Below are 24,189 nucleotides of genomic sequence, written 5' to 3'. Positions count from 1 at the left end.
AGTGGTAGTGTCCCTATCTTCGAGCCCTGAAATCCCACAGCTATGAGGATGCGTAATAAATTTTTTAGTCATAAGTCACATGACACCAGGTTATAGTCCAGCAGGTTTGTTTGGAGGGGATCTTACAGAAATATATTAAATTATGAAAGAAATAAAAGTAGGATGTTGCATTGGTAGGTGAGACTAGGATAAGAGCGCATGGCCTCAAGATTAGAGGAAGCAGGTTTAAAACTGAACTGAGAAGAAACTTCTTCACCCAGTGGGTTGTTAATCTATGGAATTCCTTGCCCAGGGAAGTATTTGACATTACTTCAGCAATCACTAGAATCAGTAGATACGTTTTTGAAAAATAAAAGAATTAAGGATATGGTGAAAACGCAGATAAGTGCAGCATAGTCCACGAAAAGATTAGTCATGATCTTATTGAGTGGTGGAGCAGACTCGAAGGGCCGGAAGGCTGACTCTTGCTCCTAGTTCTTATGCTCTTATGTTGAAATCACAAGCTTTTGGAGTGTAGTCACTTCAGCAGATGAAGTCATGAAAAAACAAGTGTAGGAAAGAGAATTTAGATCAATGAAAGACAGAGCATCTCAACGGTCAATTACTTACTCCCATTCCTATTTCTGATTATCTTACTACACAGCAAGTTGTGTTTTCCAAACATTAATTTTATTTCCATTGTTTAAAATCAAATATTTAAGATGAACAGTTTGTTTTTCGTCACTTGGACACACTGTGAATATCATAAACCCTCTCATGAGATATCATAGGAACAATTCATAAACTAGATTTGTCACTGAGTCACTCAAGGAGATATAGAAAGGAGAAAAAATCCCAACATGTGCAGGATGCTAACGAAAAGTTAGCAACCTGAAATGGTAACAGGAGCAAGTGAACAGCCCCAATCAGGAAACTCATATTAGATTAGATTACTTACAGTGTGGAAACAGGCCCTTCGGCCCAACAAGTCCACACCGCCCCGCCGAAGCGCAACCCACCCATATCCCTACATCTACCCCTTACCTAACACTACGGGCAATTTAGTATGGCCAATTCACCTGACCTGCACATCTTTGGACTGTGGGAGGAAACCGGAGCACCCGGAGGAAACCCATGCAGACACGGGGAGAACGTGCAAACTCCACACAGTCAGTCGCCTGAGGCAGGAATTGAACCCGGATCTCCACTGTGCCACCGTGCCAACCACTGTGCCACCGTGCCGCCCACTACAGTACCTTGTACTATTCTTCACTGAACACTGCAATTGCTTTCCTTTTCAGTTTAATGATCCATAATTGAATCTGACTCCAACACACTCTCTGGCAGACAGTTCCAGAGGTCAAAGTAATTTCAATCATTAACGAAGTAAGTTTTGGATCCATCCCAAAGACAATTCCGGTGGACGTTTGCTTCCAAACATTTACAGTAAGTTCTTGGTATGGACACATTTCCAACTTAGTAGGTTTATTCCAGTTTTATAACATATTGGGGTGGCACACTGCTTAACATTGCTACCTCACAGCATAAGGGACCCAGGTTCAATTCCAGCCTCAGGTAACTGTGTGGAGTTTGCATGTTTTCCCTGTCTGCACAGGTTTCCTTCCACTGTCTAAAGAGGGGCTTCGGTACATCCGTGTCGACCTCCTCCAATTAACTGAGGGCAATGGGGCACTGTGAGGATCAACAGATCAGACAGTCAGTCAGCAACTTCTCTCCGGGAGACTTGTCTCAAGAAAGGGAGCGGTTTCTTATCTCATCCATTCTCCTACCCTCCACAAACTCCACACAGACAGTCGCCCCAAGGGTGGAATTGATCCTTGGTTCCTGGTGCCATGAGGCAGTGCTAATCACTGAGTCACAATGCCACCCCTGAGCCACCTTGGGGTTGCAGTCCAATGGAAAACAAATACAGTGCACCAACTCTCCCACTGCACCCACTGTCAGGAGAATCAGTCCTGGGGGGGACTCACAGCAGTGTCAGCGGTGGAATCTGATTGTTGTGAGCGCTGGTGCCCCCGCTGGTGCTTCCGCAAGTTGCGGGAAAATGTAAACCTCTTCCCGCACTCAGGGCAGCTGAAGGGCCTCTCCCCGGTGTGGACTCGCTGGTGCTTCAGCAGGGCAGAGGAATCACTGAAGGCCTTCCTGCACTCGGGGCAGCTGAATGGCCTCTCCCCCGTGTGGACCCGCCGGTGGGTCAGCAGTGTGGAGGATCGGGTAAAGCCCTTCCCGCACTCGGGGCAGGAGAACGGCTTCTCTCCGGTGTGGACGCGCTGGTGCCTAAGCAGGGCAGAGGAATTGCTGAAGGCCTTCCCGCACTCGGGACAACTGAATGGCCTCTCCCCTGTGTGGACCCGCCTGTGGGCCACGAGGTTAGAGGAAACAGCAAAACCCTTCCCGCACTCGGGGCAGGAGAACGGTCTCTCGCAGGTGTGGATCCGCTGGTGGGTCAGCAGGTTGGAGGGCTGGGTAAAGCACTTTCCGCACTGGAGGCAGGAGAAGGGCCTCTCCCCAGTGTGGACCCGCTGGTGCCTCAGCAGGTGGGAAGACCTGCTGAAGGCCATCCCACACTCGGGGCAGCTGAAGGGCTTCTCACCCGTGTGGACCCGCAGATGGGTCAGCAGAGCAGAAGAGCGGGTGAAGCCCTTCCTGCACTGCGGGCACGAGAACGGTCTTTTCCCAGTGTGGACCCACTGGTGCCTCAGCAGGATAGAGGAATCACTGAAGGCCTTCCCGCACTCAGGGCAGCTGAATGGCCTCTCCCCTCTGTGGACCCGTTGGTGCTTCAGCAGGTCCGAGGATTTGCTGAAGGCCTTCCCACATTCAGAGCAAGGGAAGGGCCTCTCCCCAGCGTGGACGCGCTGGTGGGCCAGCAGGTGGGAGGAGTAGGTGAAGCCCTTCCCACACTCAGGGCAGGAGAATGGCTTCTCCCCAGTGTGGACTCGGCGGTGGTCCAGCAGGTGGGAGGAGCAAGTAAAGCCTTTCCCACACTCGGGGCAGGAGAATGGCCTTTCCCCGGTGTGACTTCGCCGATGAATCTCCCGGACAGATGGGGCATTGAAGCCTCTCCCGCAGTCGCAACACTTCCATGGTTTCTCCACGGTGTGGGATTCCTCTTGTTTCACCATGGCCGCAGCTACAGCCCCTGCCTACAGTAAATTCCTTTTTCCTGGCTGTATAACTGTTTCAGGCTTTACACACAGTGCGCTGTAACAGTAGAGACTCTCATCCAGTCCCAATAATGCTGAAAATGGTCTGAAACAGAAACCAAAATGTTTTGCTCCTTCTCACAGAATCATAGTTGAAAATCGTTGAGGTCCCGATGGATTGAGTGACTGTCAGACATTGATGTGAAAGTGGGGACTGTAGACGCTGGAGAGGAGTTGAAAAGTGCGGTGCTGGAACAGCACAGCAGGTCAGGCAGCATCCAAACAGCAGGAGAATCGACGATTCAGGCATAGGCCCTTCATCTGTTGATTTTTAAACTTCAGTCTTCACATCTTCAAATACTCTGGAAAAAGAGATTCCAAAAGTCATCACGGTCAGTCCAGGGTAGAAATTCAGAACAAGCTACTCCACTTTCTGCAGAACATTTTTTTCTTTTGCTGTTCCACAAAATTGAAAGCATCCCACTCTCTCTCTCTTCCTCTATTCTCACTCCCTCAAATTAATTCTCCTGAAGTTGCTGATTCAGGATCTTACAGGGACAGAAAAAGCAAAAACGTCAGGACTGACACCTTCGAATTTTGGATAACACCACGTGAAAATTAATATCTTTCAGGATATTGGGATATTGCTGAGAGTGAGCAAGTCTGATTTTGGGAAGCAAAACAAGTGTAAATTCAGGTTGAACCTGCAATACAGCTTCTTGATAAAAAAAAGACATGAATTGGTTATCGTCCCTGTGGTGGTGGTGGTATGTGGTGGGTGGAATGTGACATTAAGGCATTGACACAGACAACCCGAGAGAAACTAAACATACAGACATGGCAAATGTTAGTGGCAAGCCAGAGTCAGATCTACAGCACAGAAACAGCCCCTTCGGGCCAACCAGATATCCTAGCCTAATCTAGTCCCATTTGCCAGCACTTGGCCCAGAACCCTCTAAATCTTTCCTATTCATATACCTATCCAGATGCCTTTTAAATGTCACAGCTGTATCAACACCCACCACTTCCTCTGGCAGCTCATTCCTTTCACACACCACCCTCTGCATGAAAAGGTTACTCCTTCGGACCCTTTTAAATCTTGCCCTCCTCCACCCTAAACCTTTTACCCTCTAGTTTTGGACTCTCTCACCCAGGGAAATGTCCTTGTCTATTTACCCTATCCATGCCTCTCATGATTTTATTAATGACTCTCAGTCACCCCTCAGCCTCTGATGCACGAGGAAAAACAGACCAGCCCATTCAGCTCAAACCCTGGCAACATCCTTTTAAATGCGTTCTGAACCCTTTCAAGTTTCACAACATCATTCTGATAGGAGCAGACCAGAATTGCACACAATATTCCAAAAGTGGTCTACCCAATGTCCTATCAGCCACAACACAACTTCCCAATTCTTATCTGCAGTCAGAGGAAAGTTTTCAAAACCCAGAAAAGACAGCCAGGAAAGAATGCAGGGACAAACCAAATTTGAGGGTCAGCTTGGAAGCCTCAATGAGAAATCGGCGGACTGGGTTTATTGGTTTTCCGTTCTTGAGTACGTATACTTATTTCTCTTCTGCTCTTCGCAGTTCCTCTGTGCTGCAATGTGTGGTGGCTCGTTGAAATAATCTCCTGATGCAGCTTCGTTTGTGGGGGTTGGGATGATTGCTTCTGTAGTTAGGTATTTGGTCCGTGTGTATTGTTTCTTGTAGACGCTAGTGTGAAGTTCCCCTTGACTGTTCGCTCTACTGTGACATCTAGGAAAGGCAGTTTGTTGTTGTTCTCCTCCTCTTCAAACCAGGAGCCCCCCTCAGGCCCATAGTCTCACTACCTGGAACACCAATATACAGACTAGTCAAAGACCTCCAGTGAAGACTAAAAAACTGAGTAGAAGATTCATGCCACTCCATTCACTCCACCCAAGAATTCCTGAACATCAAAGACACCAAGATAGAAGAGGATGAAATAATGCTGTCCTTTGACATAACAGCCCCGTTCACATCCATTAACATCAACGTGGCCAAAGAAACACTGACTACACTACAAGAACCACCAAAGACACAAACACCAAACAGCACCAACTTCATCAGCAAAGATAACATTGTCAAGCTTGTGGAACCGTATCTTATCACCCACTTCACATTCAATAACAAGCCCTACAAACAAATCAACAGAACATCCATGAGACCACCAATATCAAGGTTCCTAGCAGAAGCAATAATGCAGAGACTCGAACAAACAGCCCTCCCAACGCTCCAACCCAAATTTTGGGTCCGCCACAGAGATGACACCTGTCATCACAAAATGAAACAAATTAGAGGAAACCTACAACACCATCAACAATATCCTTACTGGCATAAAATTCACAAAAGAGAACAACAAAGTGCCATTCCTTGATGTCAGTAGAGCGAACAGTCAATAGGGAACTTCAGACTAACGTCTACAGGAAAACAACATACACAGACTCAAGTACCTAAAGCAGAAGCAAATCATCCCAAACACATCTGCATCAGGACACTATTTCAACGAGCCACTACACACTGCACCACCCAGAAACTACGAAGAGCAGAAGATAAATACTTATACAGCATATTCAAGAAGAACGGTACCTAATAAACCCTGTCCGCTGATTTCTCAACAACAAACTCAAACAAGCAGACACATGCGCAGAAACCCTAGCCACATTACCTCACATCAAAGACATCTGTGAAATGATGTCCAGACAACTCAAACCTCTCCACATCATGGTAGCCCACAAATCTACCAACACACTTAAGCAGCAGCTAATGAACCTGAAAAAACAAATGTTATTTACAAATTACCATGCAAGGAAGTATAGACATGGACTCTGCCCCCATAGTTCTCGGTGGCAAGAAATGCTGGGATGAGATAAGGAAGATTTTTTTCAGTCAGAAAGAGGTGACTCTGTGGAACTCATTGCCACTGAAATGAGGAAAGTAACTGAGTGCTTTTAAAACAGATAAAGATAGGCTCTTGATTAGTAAGGAAATCAAGGGTTACAGGGAGGATGCAGGAGAATGGGGTTGAGACACATTGGCCATGATCGAATGGTGGAGCAGACTGATTCTGCTTCTGTATCTTATGGATCAGTAACCACAAAGATCTGACTTAATTTTCACTACTTTTACTGTGTTCCTGTCGTATTTATGGCAAGCATGTGGCAATACGTTGTAGATTTCTCAAGCTAGATCTTCTATTTCATATCAAATATTGATAATTGGAGCTAATATTAGAGAGAGTAAAGGTGCTTATTTCTTGGATAAATAAACCTGTCATGCATTTTAAGCTTAAACCTTGCATACTTGCGAAATTAGAGTTGCCATTTTGCCCGCTGTCATCAAATCTCCAATAATACTTTTACTTGATAACCCATTTTGGGAAATAATAAACATAACTGAGGTTTCGTGTTTTATGCAAGCACTTTAAGCTTTTGATATCATGATTTTAAGCCATCTACACAGAGTGTGATTGAATTTCTAAACTTAAGTAACAGCCTTAAAGTATTGTTAGTTGTGTCACCCACAACTGTAATTAATGTAAATATTGAATTAAACTTATTGAAAAGAACATACTTGCTGAATTAGAGTCAGCATTGTTTTCAATGCTTTGTCCATTATTCCCTTTCACCTCATTACCTATATTAGAGAAAGAAAAATATTGCATATGTTTGAACATTTACTTTTTTTGGCAATATTATAAAATGAAGAAAGCAGTTCAGTCAACTTCAATCTTCATCCGGTCACTTTTTAGAAAAGGTTTTGAGCACAGTTATAAAATAATAATGCAAGGTTACCTAATTTGCAGCATTGCTTGAGACAGATTTAATAGTACAAGAAGTTATGATCTCCATTCAGTAATGTCTTGATTTGAACATAGTTTAAGTTAAGCGAAGGGTGTTCAGGAATTGAAGTCATTGTGAAAATGTTACCAGGGAAAACATTGGATAAAAAAAAATTCTGGTTTGAGTTTTTTCTTTGGGTATAAACAGATACTGGATCCAAGTGTCCTCCCAATCTTCTTATGATATCCCACAAAATAAACACAATGCAACCTAAATAAATCAGGCCCAAAAGAAATTCAGAACCCACACTAATATATGGCAAGGAGGAAAGTTTTAGACTACAGGGCAATAAAGATGGGTTGGTCAGATGGGCAGAACAATGACAGATGGAGTTCAATCCTGAAAAGATTGAGATGATACATTTCAGGAGGATCAACAGGCAAGGGAGTACATGATGAATCACAAGAACTTAGAATGTACTGAAGATCAGAGAAAGGTATATGTGTTCATAGATTCTTGAAGGCAACAGGACATGTGGATGAAATGGTTAAGGCGGCATATGAAACACTTGCCCTTAATAGTTAAGGCATTAAACATGAGACCAGGAGATCATGATGGAACTGTACAAGACATTCGTTGGGCCACAGCTGGAGTAGTGGATCTGGTCGTCACATTATTAGAAGGATTTGATGGCACTAGAAAGGGTGCAGAAGGGAATACTAACCCAGGGTGGTGCATGTTGGTGGGTTTCAGCTATGAGAGTGATTAGATCGGCTGAGGGTATTTTCCTTAGAGCAGAGAAGGATGGGTGAGGACCTGTTTGTACAGATAAGACACTTAGGGTCGAGATAGGAAGAAACTTTTCCCCTTGGTGGACGGCTTCAGCAATTAGGGGGCATAGATTTAAGGAAAGAGATAGGACATTTTAATGGAATTTAAGGAACAATATCACCTAGAATGTGCTGGAGATGGATGAATTTACTTATGGGAAGAATTGGTTTGTTTGAAGGGATGGATATAATGAAATAAAACTAGTTCAGAAGATCATTATAATGTGCTAAGAAAAAGAACTGGAGGTAGACCTCCAATAGTGGAAACAATCTAAAGAAGTTTCATTGTCCCATCTGAGAAAAACAATTCTGCTAAACTTCTCAAACGAACCCGAACATGTGTCAGAACTTGTTTGTTTAAAATCAATTGAATCTATTCCAAGTATTTAGGAAAATGAGAATCATCTTTAATCCTGACCCTATTGGCTGCAACCAAAAGTGATAGGAAGCTTTTTCAGTTTCATTGAAATGGAGCTGTCAGAGATATTGGCTCATTAGAAGAACAGAAGAGGGTTGTTTGAGCTTATTGAGCAGTTTGTAGACTCAAACAAGGATCCAGAAAACAATTTTCTGTGGCACAGAAGCAAGGACAATTAACAAGGATTGATGTTGCTACTGTGTGTTCAAGTGTCTCAGTCTTCAAAGTTCTAGATAAGTTAAACCTCTGAAAAATTGAAGGTGTCAAAGGAAGATCAGTAGGGAATCAAGGGTTTTGGGGAAAAGGCAGGAAAATGGAATTGAGGGTTATCAGATCAGACATGATCTCACTGAATGGAGGAGCAGAATGGCCAATACTGCTATTTGTTGCGGTAAATCGATCTGGGTGTTGATAAAAGCTTTTGTATGATTTTTCTTTGTCGTCAGCAACATTTTGTATTCGGAAGAAATTGGCTTTTGTGTTTGATCTCAAATAACGCTGGAGGCTCCACTGAGGGTTGTTTAGCAACTGAGGTTATATATCATCAAGTTAAATCAAAATAAGCAGCAAAATATATGGTAAAAGTGTAGGTGTGACTGCTGAAGGCCAAATAAAACATTTTCTGTCGCAAAAATGTCTTTACTCCATAATGTTTCGTTTTACATGCAGTCAGCGACAACCAATCAAGGTGTCGCAGAGTAAAGTTAGGTCTCACCAAGACAGCTGACATGTCCGTACAATACTGTTGTAGCGCTCTTTAACCACAGGGTATATACTAGTGATTCATTTATTTTGCACTTTCCCCAACATCCCAAATTAGGTTGAGGTTTGTTACAGCATCCTGATGGGAAGCCCGATGTAACGTGCTCAGATTCTGCTGCAGTAGTGTGATGTGTTAAATTCCTAATGATTTTCAAAAAAAAAGAGTGAAAGGCAGTGGTTGCATGTGTTGACACCACAGGTATTATTTATATTGGCTTTGAGATAGGGAACAACCATCACCTCCCAAATTGTGTTTTGTTTGCACAGCAACTTTGAGTATGAAAAGCATTCTATTTTTAGACGGCCTAAATGCATACACCGTTTCTTATCAGCATACCTTAAAATCAACATTAAAAAGCACAAACAATTCATTTTCACTGTAAATTACATATTTTAAAATCAAATATTGCAAGACGTACAAACACATCAAGAAGTCAAAATTTGCGAAGAAAGCACATCTTTTCTGACAGTTCAGACAGGGAAAAACTTTGTTCTTGTGGTGGTCAGTGGAGACTTACTCGATCAAATATTAACTACCATGTATCTCACATAGATGCTGTATAAATCAAGATCTTATTGATCACTGTTGACAAAATTAAACCTATTGACCTGACTCTTTACAAAATAAGAACATATTTTAGTACATAACATTTTCCCATAATACAGACATTTGCAGTAGTGCAGTTATGTGAAAAGAAACCTGCGTTGTTAATTTAGTTTGTTGCTCCACTTCATAAATATTGTTTTCATTTATTTTGAAAAATCAACCCTTCCACTCCTTCTGAAGGTACATGATACTTTAATTTTTTTTTCTTTGCCAATTTTCTTTCACCAACAAAAGCATTCACTTTTTTGGCATTGGGTGGGGGAGCTCTGCCAGCTGCCAATTTCTTGCTGGAATTGTTTCACTTGACATGAGTCTTGCCAATAAATGACAGCAATAGCAGCAGCTAATACTGATGGTCACACTTCAACAAAAGTACACCAAGGTGCTTCACGTTATGTATCACCCAAGTTGGAGAAACGTGAGGATCTCCATATCGGCCTTTCCCCTCGGCTGAGGTGTGGTGACCCTCAAGAAAACCACCACCAGCCATCTCTAATGAGAGAGAACAGTCTAATCCTCTGGGAAGACTGTGATGAATGTGTTTAAGGTTGAAAGACTGTTGAAATATAAGGGGACGGCACGGTGGCTCAGTGATTAGCACTGCTGCCTCACAGCACCAGGGACCCGGGTTCAATCCCATCCTGGGGTGACTGTCTGTGTGGAGTGTGCACAATCTCCCAGTGTCTGTGTTGGTTTCCTCCGGGTGCTCCGGTTTCCTCCCACAATCCAAAGATACGCAGACTAAGTGAATTGGCCATGCTAAAATTGCCCATAATGGTACATAAGTCAGGGGTAATTGTAGAGGAATGGGCTTGGCTGGCATACTCTCTACAGGGTCGGTATGGAGCTGTTGGGCCGAAGGGCATATTCCCACACATAGGGATTCTATGACTGTAACAAACACGACATCTGACGAATAGGAATAAAACTAGCCACCAGGACATATGATCATCAACTAGCCACAAAAACACATGATCCACTATCACTAGTATCTTTACATACAGACAAAGGAGGACACCATGTTGACTGGGACCATACATTCATCCTATGACAAGCCACTATCCAATAAGCCAACCAGAAACACACACAAGAATTCCTTGGAACATGTCATTCCAACTGGAAATCTATTGATTTGGACCCCATCTACCATGCTCTGAGAAAAAAGAACGGAAATGATATCACCCATCCCAAAACCAAAAGACATAAATAGAAAGCAGGACATAATACCAGTGCTTCACTCGACTCACTGATGACGTTACCTAGTATGGTGATGAAACATCTGAAAATGACCTTCCAGCTCAGCGAGCAAACTTACATCCAGAATGAGAAAATTCTGGTTGACACAAAGGCTGCCACAAAGTTGGAATTCTCTCCCAGAAATGACAGTTGATGGTGCCCTCACCAAGATGGATGCTCGCGCTCCCCGCCCCAAGACAACATGCATCTTACCCTCACGAATATGGCGACCGGTTGCCCCCAGAGGTCCTTCCCCAAACAAAGTAAACACTGGGCCTGTGGAGCTTTTATTCGCAGCCTCAGGCCTCCCCTAGGACTTTATAAACTCCCCAGTCTCCCTCCTCCCGCGGTTTCCAATCCTCTCCTGTCTCACTGTCTCCTCTCGGTAAAAACAATGACTGCAGATGCTGGAAACCAGAGTCTAGATTAGAAAGGTGCTGGAAAAGCACAGCAGTTCAGGCAGCATCCGAGGAGCAGTAAAATCGACATTTCGGGCAAAAGCCCTTCATCAGGAATACAGGCAGAGATCCTGAAGGGTGGAGAGATAAATGTGAGTAGGGTGGGTGTGGGGAGAAAGTAACAGAGTACAATAGGTGAGTGGGGGTGGGAAGAAGGTGATAGGTATGTGGGGAGAGGGTGGTGGAGTGGATAGGTGGAAAAGAAGATAGGCAGGTAGGACAAGTCATGGGGACAGTACTGAGCTGGAAGTTTGGAAGTGGGGTGAGGTGGAGGAAGGGGAAATGAGGAAATTGTTGAAGTCCACATTGATGCCCTGGGGTTGAAGTGTTCCAAGGCAGAAGATGAGGCGTTCTTCCTCCAGGCATCTGGTGGTGAAGGAGCAGTGGTGAAGGAGGCCCAGGACCTCCATGTCCTCGGCAGAGTGGGAGGGGGAGTTGAAATGTTGGGCCACAGGGCGGTGTGGTTGATTGGTGCGGGTGTCCCAGTGGTGTTCCCTAAAGCGCTCTGCTCGGAGGCGTCCAGTCTCCACATCTGGAGCAACGGATACAATAAATGATATTGGTGAATGTGCAGGTAAAACTTTGACGGATGCGGAAGGCTCTTTTAGGGCCTTGGATGGAGGTGAGGGAGGAGGTATGGGCGCAGGTTTTGCAATTCCTGCTGTGGCAGGAGAAAGTGCCAGGATGGGAGGGTGGATCGTAGGGGGGCATGGACCTGACCAGGTAGTCACAGAGGGAACGGTCTTTGCGGAAGGTGGAAAGGGATGAGGAGGGAAATATATCCCTGGTGGTGGGGTCTGTTTGGAGGTGGCAGAAATGTCGGAGGATGATTTGGTTTATGCGAAGGTTGGTAGGGTGGAAGGTGAGCACCAGGGGCGTTCTATCCTTGTTACGATTGGAGGGGTGGGGTCTGAGGGCGGAGGTGCGGGATGTGGACAAGATGCGTTGGAGGGCACTTTAACCATGTGGGAATGGAAATTGCAGTATCTTAAGAAGGAGGCCATCTGGTGTGTTCTGTGGTGGAACTGGTCCTCCTGGGAGCAGATACGGCGGAGGCAAAGGAATAGGAAATACGGGATGACATTTTGTAGGAGGTAGGGTGGGAAGAGGTGTAATCCAGGTAGCTGTGGGAGTTGGTGGGTTTATAAAACGCCGGTGTCAAGTCGGTCGTTATTAATGGAGATGGAGAGGTCCAGGAAGGGGAGGGAGGTGTCAGATGGTCCAGGTAAATTTAAGGTCAGAGTGGAATGTGTCAGTGAAGTTTGCTCAACCTCCTCACGGGTGCACGAGATGGCGCCAATGCAGTCATGAATGTAGCGGAGAAAGAGGTGGGGAGTGGTGCCGGTTTAATTACGGAAGATGGACTGTTCTACGTAGCCAACAAAGAGACAGGCATAGCTGGGGCCCATACGGGTGCCCATGGCTGTCCCTTTGGTCTGGAGGAAGTGGGAGGATTCGAAGGAGAAATTGGTAAAGGTGAGGACCAGTTCAGCCAGATGAATGAGAGTGTCGGTGGAAGGGTACTGTTGGGGACGTCGGGAGAGGCAGAAACGGAGGGCTTGGAGGCCCTGGTCATGGCGGATGGAGGTGTAGAGGGATTGGGTATCCATGGTGAAGATGAGGCGTTGGGGGCTGGGGAAACGGAAGTCTTGGAGGAGGTGGAGGGCGTGGGTGGTGTCTCGAACGTATGTGGGGACTCGGGGGGAATAGGACAGTGTCGAGGTAGGTACTCACTGTCCCCTCTCCCCGGGCGCTCAGGCCTGGCGACCTCTCCGGGACGTTTCCGAAACCGGTTTCTGTTCTGAAGGAGGATCACTGGACCCGTAACGTTCCCTCGGATTCTCTTGACACATGCAGCCAGGGCTGCTCAGTTTTCCCAGCGGGTCCAGTTCTTGTTCCTTAAGCCACCGGCGCCATTCCTCTCCCACTCAGTAACACTGCCTTTGTCTCGCTACATGACCTACACTGCACATGCGCCAACTCACCAGGGGCTGGGTGACCAGACCGTGACGTCACCCCGCGTGTAGTGGGCGCGGTTCGACGAGGCATCCAACCAATCGGAGACAATGGGGGCGGGGCGAATGTGTTCCCTGCTCCCCTCGCCAGCCACCTGAAAGGTGGGTTTGTCTTTAAGTTTTAACGTTGTTTTAAAAAATTTTCAGTCTTTTCCGTAATGTTATTCCAGACCTCGAAGGCTGAAATATTGGAAAACTTGCAAACATAATCGAAGGGACACTAAAAAAACGAATAAAGATAAATTACGAAAGAACCCTAGCGCAAAATATCAAAAAGAATAGCAAAAGCTTCTGTTGGCATGCTAAAGGGATCAGAGTCGCTATGGTCCCTTGGAAAATGAAACCGGTGAGTTAATAGGAGGAACACTGAAATGGCAGAGATGCTAAGTCAATACTTTTCCTCAGTTTTCAAGCTGGAGGACAATAGTGCCATTCCTATTGGAACAGGCAAGTCAGAGGTGATAGAAAGGATAGAACTTAAACAATCCACGTTGAGAGGGAAAAGGTACACAGCAAACTATTAGGATTGAGGGCAGACAAGTCCCCTGGGCCTGTTGGCCTACATGCCAGGGTACTAGATAGACTTTAGTAAGGCGTTTGACAAGATTCCCCAAGGGAGACAGGTTCGCAAGGTTAGATATCATGGAATACAGGGAGAACTAGCCATTTGGATACAGAACCAGCTCACACGTAGGAAGATAGAGGGTGGTGGTGGAGAGTTGCTTTTCAGACTGGAGGCCTGTGACCAGTGGTATACCACAAGGATGGTGCTGGGTCCACCAGTTTTCATCATTTATATAAATGCTCTGGATGTCAATATACGCGGTATAGTTACTAAGTTTGCAGATGACACCAAAATTAGAGGTGTCGTGGACAGTGAAGATGCTTAGCTCAGAGGATAACAGGACCTTAATCAGATGGGGCAATGGGCTGAGAAGTGGCAGATGGAGTTTAATTTAGATACATATGAGGCAGTGCATTTTGGAAAAGCATATCAGAGGAGGACTTATACACTTTGTTTGGAATGCTTTCCTTTATTGGTCAGAGTATCAAGTATTGAAGTTGGGAGGTGATATTGCAGCTGTGCAGGGCACTGGTTCGACCACTTTTAGAATATTGTGTGCAGTTCTGGTCTCCTACCTGTCAGAAGTTTGTTGTGAAACTTGAAAGGGTTCAGAAAAGATTTAGAAGGACATTGCCAGGGTTGGAGGATTTGAGCTATTGGGATAAGCTGAATAGGTTGGTGCTGTTTTCCCTGGAGCGTTGGAGGCTGAGAGGCGACCTTATAGAGATTTATAAAATCATGAGGGACATTGATAGGATGAACAGACAAGGTCTTTTTCTGAGTTGGGAGGAGTCTAGAACTTGATGGCATACATTTAGGGTGAGAGGGCAAAGAAATAAAAGGGACTTAAGGGACAACCTTTTAATGCAAAGGGTGGTGTGGGTATGGAATTAGCTGCTTGAGGAAGTCATGAAGGCTGGTATAATTTCAACATTTGAATGGAATCTAGATGGAAGGGTTTAGAGGGATATGGGCCGAGTGCTAGCAAATGGGACTAGACTGTTTAGGCTAACTTGTCAACATGGATGAGTTGGAGTGTTAAAGTAGGGATTTGAGACAGCCCAGGGAATCCCTTGTGGAGTCAGACCTGTAGCCTCTCACGATTCGTCCCAGAGGTCGTACTCTTTGACAGTCTGGAATAAAATAAATTCTCTTACAGGCAGTTTAGTTTAATTTTAGTTCACCCCTTTATTTAGCAATAGCTCCACTGATACCGATAAGCTAAACTCGCTAGGGTCTAGAAACCTAGGAGAGTAGGGGACCAACTCTTCAAGTGTCCTGGCAGGTTACTCTGATGTACTGCTACAAAGTGATTTCCTTTACACAAAAGTTTACAAAAACATTGCATGTTCTTAATTCGTAAGGAAGAAATGTTAATTGACAGGTCTCTGTATGCTTGACTAATCACTCCTACAGGCCCTAAGCCATTCATCAGGTGGGAAAAACATATCCAGCCGAGTTAGGTGCCTGCTAGCGAGATAAACTCCTATCATAAAGAGGTACCAGTCTGAGCTAATTGGAGAGTTCCTAACCTTGCACAGGTCACAAGTCAGATACAACTATTTTCCAAAACGGCTTCTAAGCAGGAGGGCAAACTTTTGACCATAAAATGGCTTCCTGACACATTGTGCCAGAATCTCTTCAATGTTAGGCCAAGAATAATTTCGAAGCTAGGAGCAGACTCCTGCTTTTTAGGCACTGAATCATACTGTACCCGAGGCTGAGATGTTACCAAAAGGTTGCATTTAAACTGATTCATTAGTCTTCGAATTAAACATGTTCTCTTTTCAGGGTTGTGATTCAAATAAGACATAAGATCTGATTAGTTGGAATTGACAGTGGGGCAGTCTGAAAGGTCTGTAGAGTGGTCTGCAAGAACAGCAAGTAAGTTAAAGCTTCGTCAACATTACCTTTTACAGAGTTCATATTTAATAACCGGTAATGGCTACTCAATACCATCATAAAGTCTCAAAAATGCAATTACGTTCAATCCAACGCAGGTAATTTTTTAATGGCTTCGGGAGCCCCAGCGCTATAATGGTTCCTCTCTCTTGTCCTTTTGAACTCTCACGTCAGGGACTTTTAACAGCAAAGGTGTTTTTCCCTCTGTTTGCCTAGCTTGCAAAGGGTAATAAGAATCCATTATAATTCACAGGACCTGACTGTCAATTACAAGGCTTTTGACAGTACCAAGTTTCGTTTCGTGGTCAGAATCAAACGCTGTCATTAATTTCACAAGGGAACAGCCATGAATGTTATCACTCTGTGTCCTATTTGCACAGATTCACTGTTAAGGCAAATGTACTTAATTGCCTTAGGGTATCCTGTTATCACTTGGTTATCTTCTGCATACCTTGAGTTCTCCCCTTTTACCAAGCCTCCCTGACTGTCTATTTTCTAGTGTGCAGCAAATGTGCTCTATAATTCAGTATTATATTTTAGTTTAAATGTTTAAAGACAAGTTTTATGGCTATCGACTTTCTTATTCCCTTCTTTTGTTAATTCATGACAACTACTTGGCTTATAACAATTAGTCCATTCAGTCAATTTGTTTTTTCAAATAAGTCAAGTGCCTCCTCTGCTAGGTCATCGTCCAGAGGAACAGAGTCTGAAAGATACTGGATTTCAGCATGGAAGTTTGAGCATGGAGGTAGAGGGTTAGACAAGGGTCAATTAAGCAGACTCTTCTTTGGCTTAGGTGAAAAACAAATGTACAGTCCATTTCACGCATAAGCGGACGACAGTGTATATTCCTAGGATGAGACCAAGGACTATCAGTACAATCCACACGATCCATCCAAACAGCGATCATAGCCAGCAAGTAAACTTCCATTCATATGAATCAGACGACAGTTGGGCAGGTATCTTCCCTGCATCTTGATCCGTTTTGTTGATCACATCTGTGTCGTCCGTAAGATCAGGACATGGTTTAGTAACAAGTTCATCTTTGAGAACACAATCATGGGGAGGATCAGGCAGTTCAAGCAGTTCTTCCTGCAGGAATGTAGGGGGGTTAGTGTTAGAGCAGCATTTAAAGGAGAGAAACGGATTCAGAAGTAATGAAATCTCACAGCGACTGAGACGAACCTTAACGAGGTGTTGAGTATGTTTAGAAATCAGCAAGGATACTGCAGAATGCGAGGTACAGACTTCTACATTTTGATGTAAAGTTATATTAGATGCAGCCACTACCATAGTATGGATGGCAGAGAGAATCTGGGTGCAGGAAGGCATACCTTAGGCAACAGGGTCAAGCTTAGTAGAAAAATAGGCAATAGGGCGCCAAGAGGAGCCATGCTGCTGGGTGAGAACAGCTGAAGCACAGGTGTCAAGGATGGCAACATAAAGATGAAAGTGGCAGTCATACAAACGTCGGCCTAGCATGGGTGCTGAAGAGAGGGTAGTTTTAAGCTCCGTAAAGACTTGTAGTTGTTATGGGGTGAGTTCATACCGTTAAGGCTCACTAATCAACGACGGGGAGATAATTTTTGATCAGAAGGGCACAATTAGGAATCCATTGTCGGCAATAATTGATGAGGTCGAGAAACTACCGTATCTGTTTAGGAGTGGTTGGAGGGGCAATACAAAGAATAGGATCAATACGTTCACGTGTCAAGCACCGATCGAATTCAGAAATGAGAGTACCTAGGAACTTAACTTCTTTCTGATTAGTCTTAACTTTGCTGGGGGGTACAATATAGCCACATTGATGTGGATGGTTGAGAAAGGTAGTGGAGTCAGTGTGATTGGACACTTTGTCAGGGCTAGCGAGGAGGTAATCGCTGTATTGAACTAGGGTAACGTCTCCAGGAAATTCAAATAATTCAAGCTGGGCGTGAAGAGTCTCTGAAAAGGGTGTTGGCGACTGAATAAACCCTTGAGGTAGGCAAGTCCACATATATTGGTGGCCCTTAAAAAAGGTAAAAATGTATTGGGCAATTGGATGCAAAGGAAGACAAAAGAATGCATGTTGGAGGTCAACGATAGTGAAGAGCTTGGCATCAACTGGAACTTGGCTGAGGATAGTAGCAGGAATAGCAACTGGAGGATTATGAGCCTCAATGATTTTATTTACTTCACGAAGGTCGTGAACGACATTCAGGACATCCCTGTTTAGGGATCGGAAAGATAGGTGTATTGACAGAAGAATGGCATGGGACTAGAAGGCCTTGCTGTAGAAATAAAGCAATGACAGGTTGAATGCCAGCTTCACCTTCTGGTTTCAGGGGGTATTGAGATATAGACAGGAGGACAGAAGTAGGTTTGATCAGAACAATGATGGGTGGGACCTTAGCAAGGCCCACTTGTGTTTTAGAGACCACCCAGACTCCATGGTATACTGCGTCCTGCGGGTGATGGTGGGCATAATGATGATGAAGGCTGCCGTGAATTGACTAAGGCTGTGCATAAAATAGGATTGATCCTTGAATGAGCAGCTGAATTTCACGGCAAGTTTGATCAGCATGGTCAAAAAGACTCTGTGTGTCAAAACCTACTTCTTAGGCTTTATGTTCTGGGTTCAAGTGAGTGGTGACACGGGGAAAATGAGAGGGCCAGTTTTCCAGCTATGAAGAGGAACTGACACGAAAAGAACGCCACCAGCTGGTGACCTGATCTCACCAATCACCCAAGTGTGCTGAGTAGTGACCAGTAAGGGATTATAGTGTGTTCAAGCCTGAGATCATAAGCTAAAGTAATGTGGGGGTGAGGGACGTTATGTAAAATAGGATCAAAAACATAAGGATCCAAATCAAATGACCACTATCGAGGAGGCTTTGGTTTGGTATTGATGCATTGAACAAAATGAGGTGGATCCTGAATCCGGATACCATCATCATGACATTGAATCGTAATATTTAGAGGACAGAGGAGATCTCTAGCGAGTAGAGGGATACGTAATCCATCAGTAACAACAAAGCAAAAAGGGAGCGTGACACAAGTTTTCCACACCACTGTCAGAGGGACAGCATATGCATGTTTATTAGAGGAACTATCAAAACACTGCAGGATTTCATCAACGTCCAAGATTTGAAAATCAAAAGCATTAGCAAGATGGACGGGAAGTGATGAAACAGTGGCTTCTGTGTCAAACATAAATTCAATATCATGGCTATTATGGTTAAGAATTAGCATAGGTCCATCCTCTGGGCTAGCGGTAAGTATGGGAAAATTCAAAGCAGGAAGCTGCCCTATATCCGGGAGTCAGTTTTGAAAAGGGTTTTGTGCTGTAAAAGGGCAACCTGCTGAGGTCACTGGGGAGGGAGACCAGGAGATTGTCTGTTGTTTTTACTGCGGTGATGAACCAGGGACTGTTATGGAAAGGGCAGTTCTTGGACCAATGTCCTGGTTCATTGCAATTGAAACAAAGGTGTAGTTGTTGGGGGACTCTAGGGGGTGGGGGAGGCAGTGAAGAGGAATGAGAGGATGTATAGAGGCATCATGGACTGTTGGGGAAGGATACATAGGAGGACCGCAAGGTCCATTGGGATGTTGTGAATACACAGTACCATTTCTACTGTCCTGCCATACTGGACGATAGTATGAGGGTTTCATTTGCAAGCTTGACTGATCTTGCAGACGAAAAGGTCTACTTTGAATCCTGGGTTTAAGTTTAGCCACTGTAGTTTGGGCAAGTTCTGTCTTACTCTTGGGATCCTTTCATTCTCAGAAGTAACAAACCTCTCGGCTGAATTGTGCAACCTCAGCATCTTGCCAGTGGATATTGTGGGTTTTAATAGCTTTCTATACCTGATCAGGTAAGAGAGTCATACATAGGGCATTAAATTGGGATGATCACCCTTGTAGGTAGTTAGCGTCACCAGAGGAAGCACCATAGCATTCCTTAAAACGGTAAGGAACTCCTCAGCCTCTTCACCTGAGCTAGGTTTACATGTTAAGACTTTACCCACATCAACTACACGATGCACTGCTTGGTGGAGACAGGTAATAATCCAATCTGATAGTTTCTGCCGGGTGCCGCACTACAGGCTCGGTATGATTATTACCTAGTAAAATTTCTCAGTACTCGCCCATTTTTCAGGCAAAAGGCTGCATTCTGAGGTGAAGTAGGTCTTGGGAGGCAGCATTATAAATGGTCTTAGTCCTGTTAATTACATGTATAAGGCAAACATCTGCTATTTTGTACGGTCAGTCAGGGAGGATCCGTCAGATCGATGTTGTATAATGATTCATGATTGAGGAACTGCAGGGATTGGGACTAGGACCCCAGGTATTCACAGTATATGTCAGTGATTTAGATGAGAAAACTAATTGGAATATATCACAAATTGCAGATGACACAAAGCTGGGTGGAAGGGTGAGCTGTGAGGAGGATGCAATGTTATTTGGACAGGCTGAGTGAGTGGGTAAATGTATGGCAGGTGCAGTTTAGTGTGGATCAATGTGAGGTTATTCACTTTGGTAGTAAAAATAGAAAAGCAAATTATTTCAATAACTGTAACCTGGGAGATGGGAATGTTCACCAAGAACTAATCCAAGATGGAGGCTGAGAAAATTTGTGGCTGTAAGAGCTGCTCTTTTTTAGGATATTTTTAGTGTTGGAGGTGATTTCCTTGAATTCCAGGAGCAGCACTTACTGTTTTATATGCTGTTGCATTGTTTTGGAACTTTGGAGTAAAAAAATCAAGTCAACAGCACTTTTAAAAGAGAGAAAGACAGCTTCAGGCAGCGAGCACATGGTCTGAAAGAGAGAGAGAGAGAGAGAGAAAATCCTACACTGCTAGCTGACACAGCAGTGAATCTATGTAGTTACTGCCTTTGTTGTTTGAAATCATGTATCTCTGGACATTGGAGTGCGTCTAGGAAAAATTAACAAACAGCAAAATTCACAACTGGTCTTGGTGGAATCTGTGTGGGAGAGCTCACAGCACAGGAACAGATAAGTGCATAGTTTTTAATGTGTAACCTTGCTGTAAGTCTGCGGTAGTGAATAGAGTGGGTTCTTTCTTGATTATTTGTTTTCAGATTTTAGAAGCTCTCCAGCAGGTCCACAACAGGGAGCGGCCAATCACCTGCTCCAAATGTAGGAAGAAATTCATTGATTCTTCCAGCCTGCAGACGCACCAGTGGGTCCACACTAGATTCAGCCAGCTCACCTCCTGTCAGTGTGGGAAGGGCTTTACCCCCTCCTCCCACCTGTGGAGGCCATTGCAGAGTGATTGAAGGAATGACAGCCGAGTGCCATTATCGACTGGACTATCAACCCAGCTCTGGGGACTCCTGAGTTCGAATCACACTGTGGCAGATGGCAGAATTCGAATTCAGTCAGAAATCTGGAGTTCAGAATCTAATGATGAAACCATATTCTGGGAAAAAAATATCCCATGAGATTCACTCATATCAGAGTCTGTCTGTATCCCAATTTTGAGTCAGACTGGTTCTATTTCCATCGTAGAATTTATAACATATTACATGGATAGACTGTCTGAAGATTGTGCGATTTTTGAGCAAAATAGAACGTACTTGCAATTAAAATCCTGCAATTGCAAATTCACACCATAGACTGATGTGTGTGTCTGTGTATGTGCGTGCTTGGTAAAGTGTGTGAATAATGGAGTATAAGCCTGTGAGAGGGTGTGTGCATGTGTGTGTGTCTGAGTGCGAGCATGAGTATGAGAGTGAGAGAGAGAGAGTGTATCGTGTAGTGGGGTCACCTGTAGTGTGACATGAACCCAATGTCCCAGTTGAGGCCACCCTCATGGGGTTCCAAATTTGGCTATCAGCCTCTGCTCAGCCACCAGAAATGATTAAGCAGTTACACAATACACATTGGAGAGGGCAGGGTGGGCCTTGTCTTTCGATTTGCGGAAGTTGAGACGCTCTGGATGCTGTGATCCAGGGCAAACACAGGCTGGTGGACCTTCGGCTCAGAAAGATGCAGCTGGAAGCCGGGTTGCAGACACGTTGGGGGAAAAGGGGAAAGTTAACTGGACACTTTATTCTGGGAGATGGTCTTTCCTCTACGGACAAAGCCTTCTGACTGGGTCAGTGGACAGGGTCAGGAGGATGTCAGCACAAGTCAGACAGAATGGGTGGCACGGTGGCACAGTGGTTAGCACTGCTGCCTCACAGCACCAGAGATCCGGGTTCAATTCCCACCTCAGGCGACTGACTGTGTGGAGTTTGCACATTCTCCCCGTGTCTGCGTGGGTTTCCTCCGGGTGCTCCGGTTTCCTCCCACAGTCCCAAGATGTGCAGGTCGGGTGTATTAGCCATGCTAAATTGCCCGTAGTGTTAGGTAAGGGGTAGATGTATGGGTGGGTTGCACTTCAGCGGGGCGGTGTGGACTTGTTGGGCCGAAGGGCCTGTTTCCAAACTGTAAGTAATCTAATCTAATAAAGGGGATCTGAGAGAGGTCTGCACGAGTGAGGAGCTAACTGGCTGTGTGGTTGGAGTACGAACAATGTTGGGGAGGGGGCAGTGGTGGTCAGGGAGAGAATAGTGGCAGGGATTGTCACCATTCTCTGCAGTTGGCAGCAGAAGACCAGGTTGCATCAGTGTCTGCCTGGCGCCAGGATTTGGGAACCGGTGTGCTCAGGGCTGGAGAAATGGAAAAGGGAAGTTGCAGCAGGCGTGGTCTAACAATGTCAGGAGGAGAGAGCCGCTGCTGAAGGCTCATGAGAAGTCAGAAGCTGCAAAGACAAAGCAGAACTTCAAAGCTCTAGGTGGCACGGTGGCTCAGTGGTTAGCACCACTGCCTCACAGTACACTGACTTGGGTTCAATTCCACTCTCATACAGCTCTCTGTGTGGACTTTGGCATGTTCTCACCTTTGTGTCTGCGTGGGTGAACTCTGGGTGCTCCAGTTTCCTCTGACAGTCTAACCATCTGAGGTTTAGGGTGGATTGGCCATGCTGAAGTGTCCAGGCATCTGCAACCTAGGGTGGGTTCACTATGGGGAACTGCAGGGAAAGTAGGTGGGATGCTGTTTGGAAGGTCAGTCTGAATTTTATGGGCCGAATGGCCCGTATGGATTATATGAATCTACCGTCTATTGAGAAACGACTGCACCCAAGTCTGCTGTGGATGGAGTGGGTTCCAGTTCATGGAACACTGACACCATTCCTGGGTAAGGTGGGATTTGAGCTGTCACTATCCCAGCCCACTGTCCCCATGCATTTTCTCTCTCTCCTTACAGTCTGCACTCACCAAATCTCTCTGCCCAGCCATTCTCTCTCTCTCCCCCTCATTTTCTGCCCCCCATTCTTTGTCCCCAAGTCTTTCTCCTCCCCTCCACCCTCTGTCTCCTATCCATTTTCTCTCACTCTCCCCCTACCCTCTGCTCCCCTATCCATTCTCTCTCTCTCTCTCTCTCTCTCTCTCTCTCTCCCTCTTCCCCCCCACCCTCTGCACCCCTGTTCATTCCCCCCATCTTTTCTCGTACCTCGAACCCTCTTTGATTGCTGTATCAAGCCCTTCTCGGGAAAGAGAGAGAATGGATGGTGATGACTCAACCTGGAAGACAGGGGAGCACAAGAAATGGCTGATCTTTAAAATTGAGAACAGCTGAAATGACATATTCAGAAACATTGTTAATGTCGAAAAGCAGAAAGCTGCAGACATGTTTCTGAAACTTGCATTGAACTAGGCGGGTAGAGTCATACAGCACAGGAACAAACTCTGCAGTCGAGCTTACCCATGCTGACTGGATATCCTAAATTAATCTCGTGACCCATTTGCCAGTATTTGACCCATATCTCTCTCATTGGTTCCAATACATATACCCAACCAGATGCCTTTTAAATGTTATAAAGGTACCAGCTCCCATCACTTCCTCTGGCAGCCCATTGCACACACGTACCACCATCTGTATGAAAAAAATACAAATCTATGCCTTCCTCACTCCCTCGTTTTATCTGTACTGATACCTTCGGGGATCTCTGGACTTGGACAGCAAGGTTCCTTTGTTCCTCAGCACTCTGTAGGGACCTACTATTTATTGATTACTTTCTTCCATTATTACATTTCCCAGAATGCCTGGAGATTAAATTCCATCTCTCTGCCCCATTTACCAGCTGATTGGTATCAAAGTGTAGCCGGAGACCATCCTCCTCACTATCAATACCACCACCTTTCCAGAGTTTACTCCTAAACAGAGGGGAGCAGCACTGTATCCGGCTGAGCAGTGGGAAATGTGTGTGTGTGTTGTGGAGGCTTGGAAACTTTGCAAGCTCCTTTTCCTTCATTTTTTAATCCCACCAAATCCATGTGGTTTGAGTTTTTATAACAGAAAACAGCACAGGGTTTAATTTTAACTTCCCACTGGCTGAAACTTTGTCCTCCCCTCTAAGGTCTGAGAGTAAAACACTTTACTTCCCCTCCCCTCCCTCCAT

The 24,189-nt window shown here is 45.0% G+C and overlaps 3 protein-coding genes across 3 annotated transcripts in view; 2 read left to right on the top strand and 1 right to left on the bottom strand.

The window, feature by feature from the left end:
- LOC148144394 (uncharacterized) overlaps window positions 1-24,189 on the top strand; it is a 121,084-nt gene that overhangs the window by 26,009 nt on the left and 70,886 nt on the right. The gene's annotated exons all lie outside the window — the stretch shown is intronic.
- The window catches only part of LOC148144397 (uncharacterized), a 49,290-nt gene that overhangs the window by 11,500 nt on the left and 13,601 nt on the right, over window positions 1-24,189 (top strand). The gene's annotated exons all lie outside the window — the stretch shown is intronic.
- LOC148144398 (uncharacterized) lies at window positions 653-3,140 on the bottom strand. The gene has a single exon (XM_087974716.1). It carries the CDS (start codon window positions 3,123-3,125, stop codon window positions 1,950-1,952), a length of 1,176 nt encoding a protein of 391 aa, XP_087830842.1. The 5' UTR covers window positions 3,126-3,140; the 3' UTR covers window positions 653-1,949.

Source organism: Chiloscyllium plagiosum, unplaced genomic scaffold (assembly GCF_037043375.1).
Source record: "Chiloscyllium plagiosum isolate Xiang-an unplaced genomic scaffold, Cpla_swu_hap1 HiC_scaffold_27, whole genome shotgun sequence".
In the NCBI taxonomy this organism is placed as follows: domain Eukaryota; kingdom Metazoa; phylum Chordata; class Chondrichthyes; order Orectolobiformes; family Hemiscylliidae; genus Chiloscyllium; species Chiloscyllium plagiosum.
This window is presented reverse-complemented; position numbering and strand designations above follow the sequence as displayed.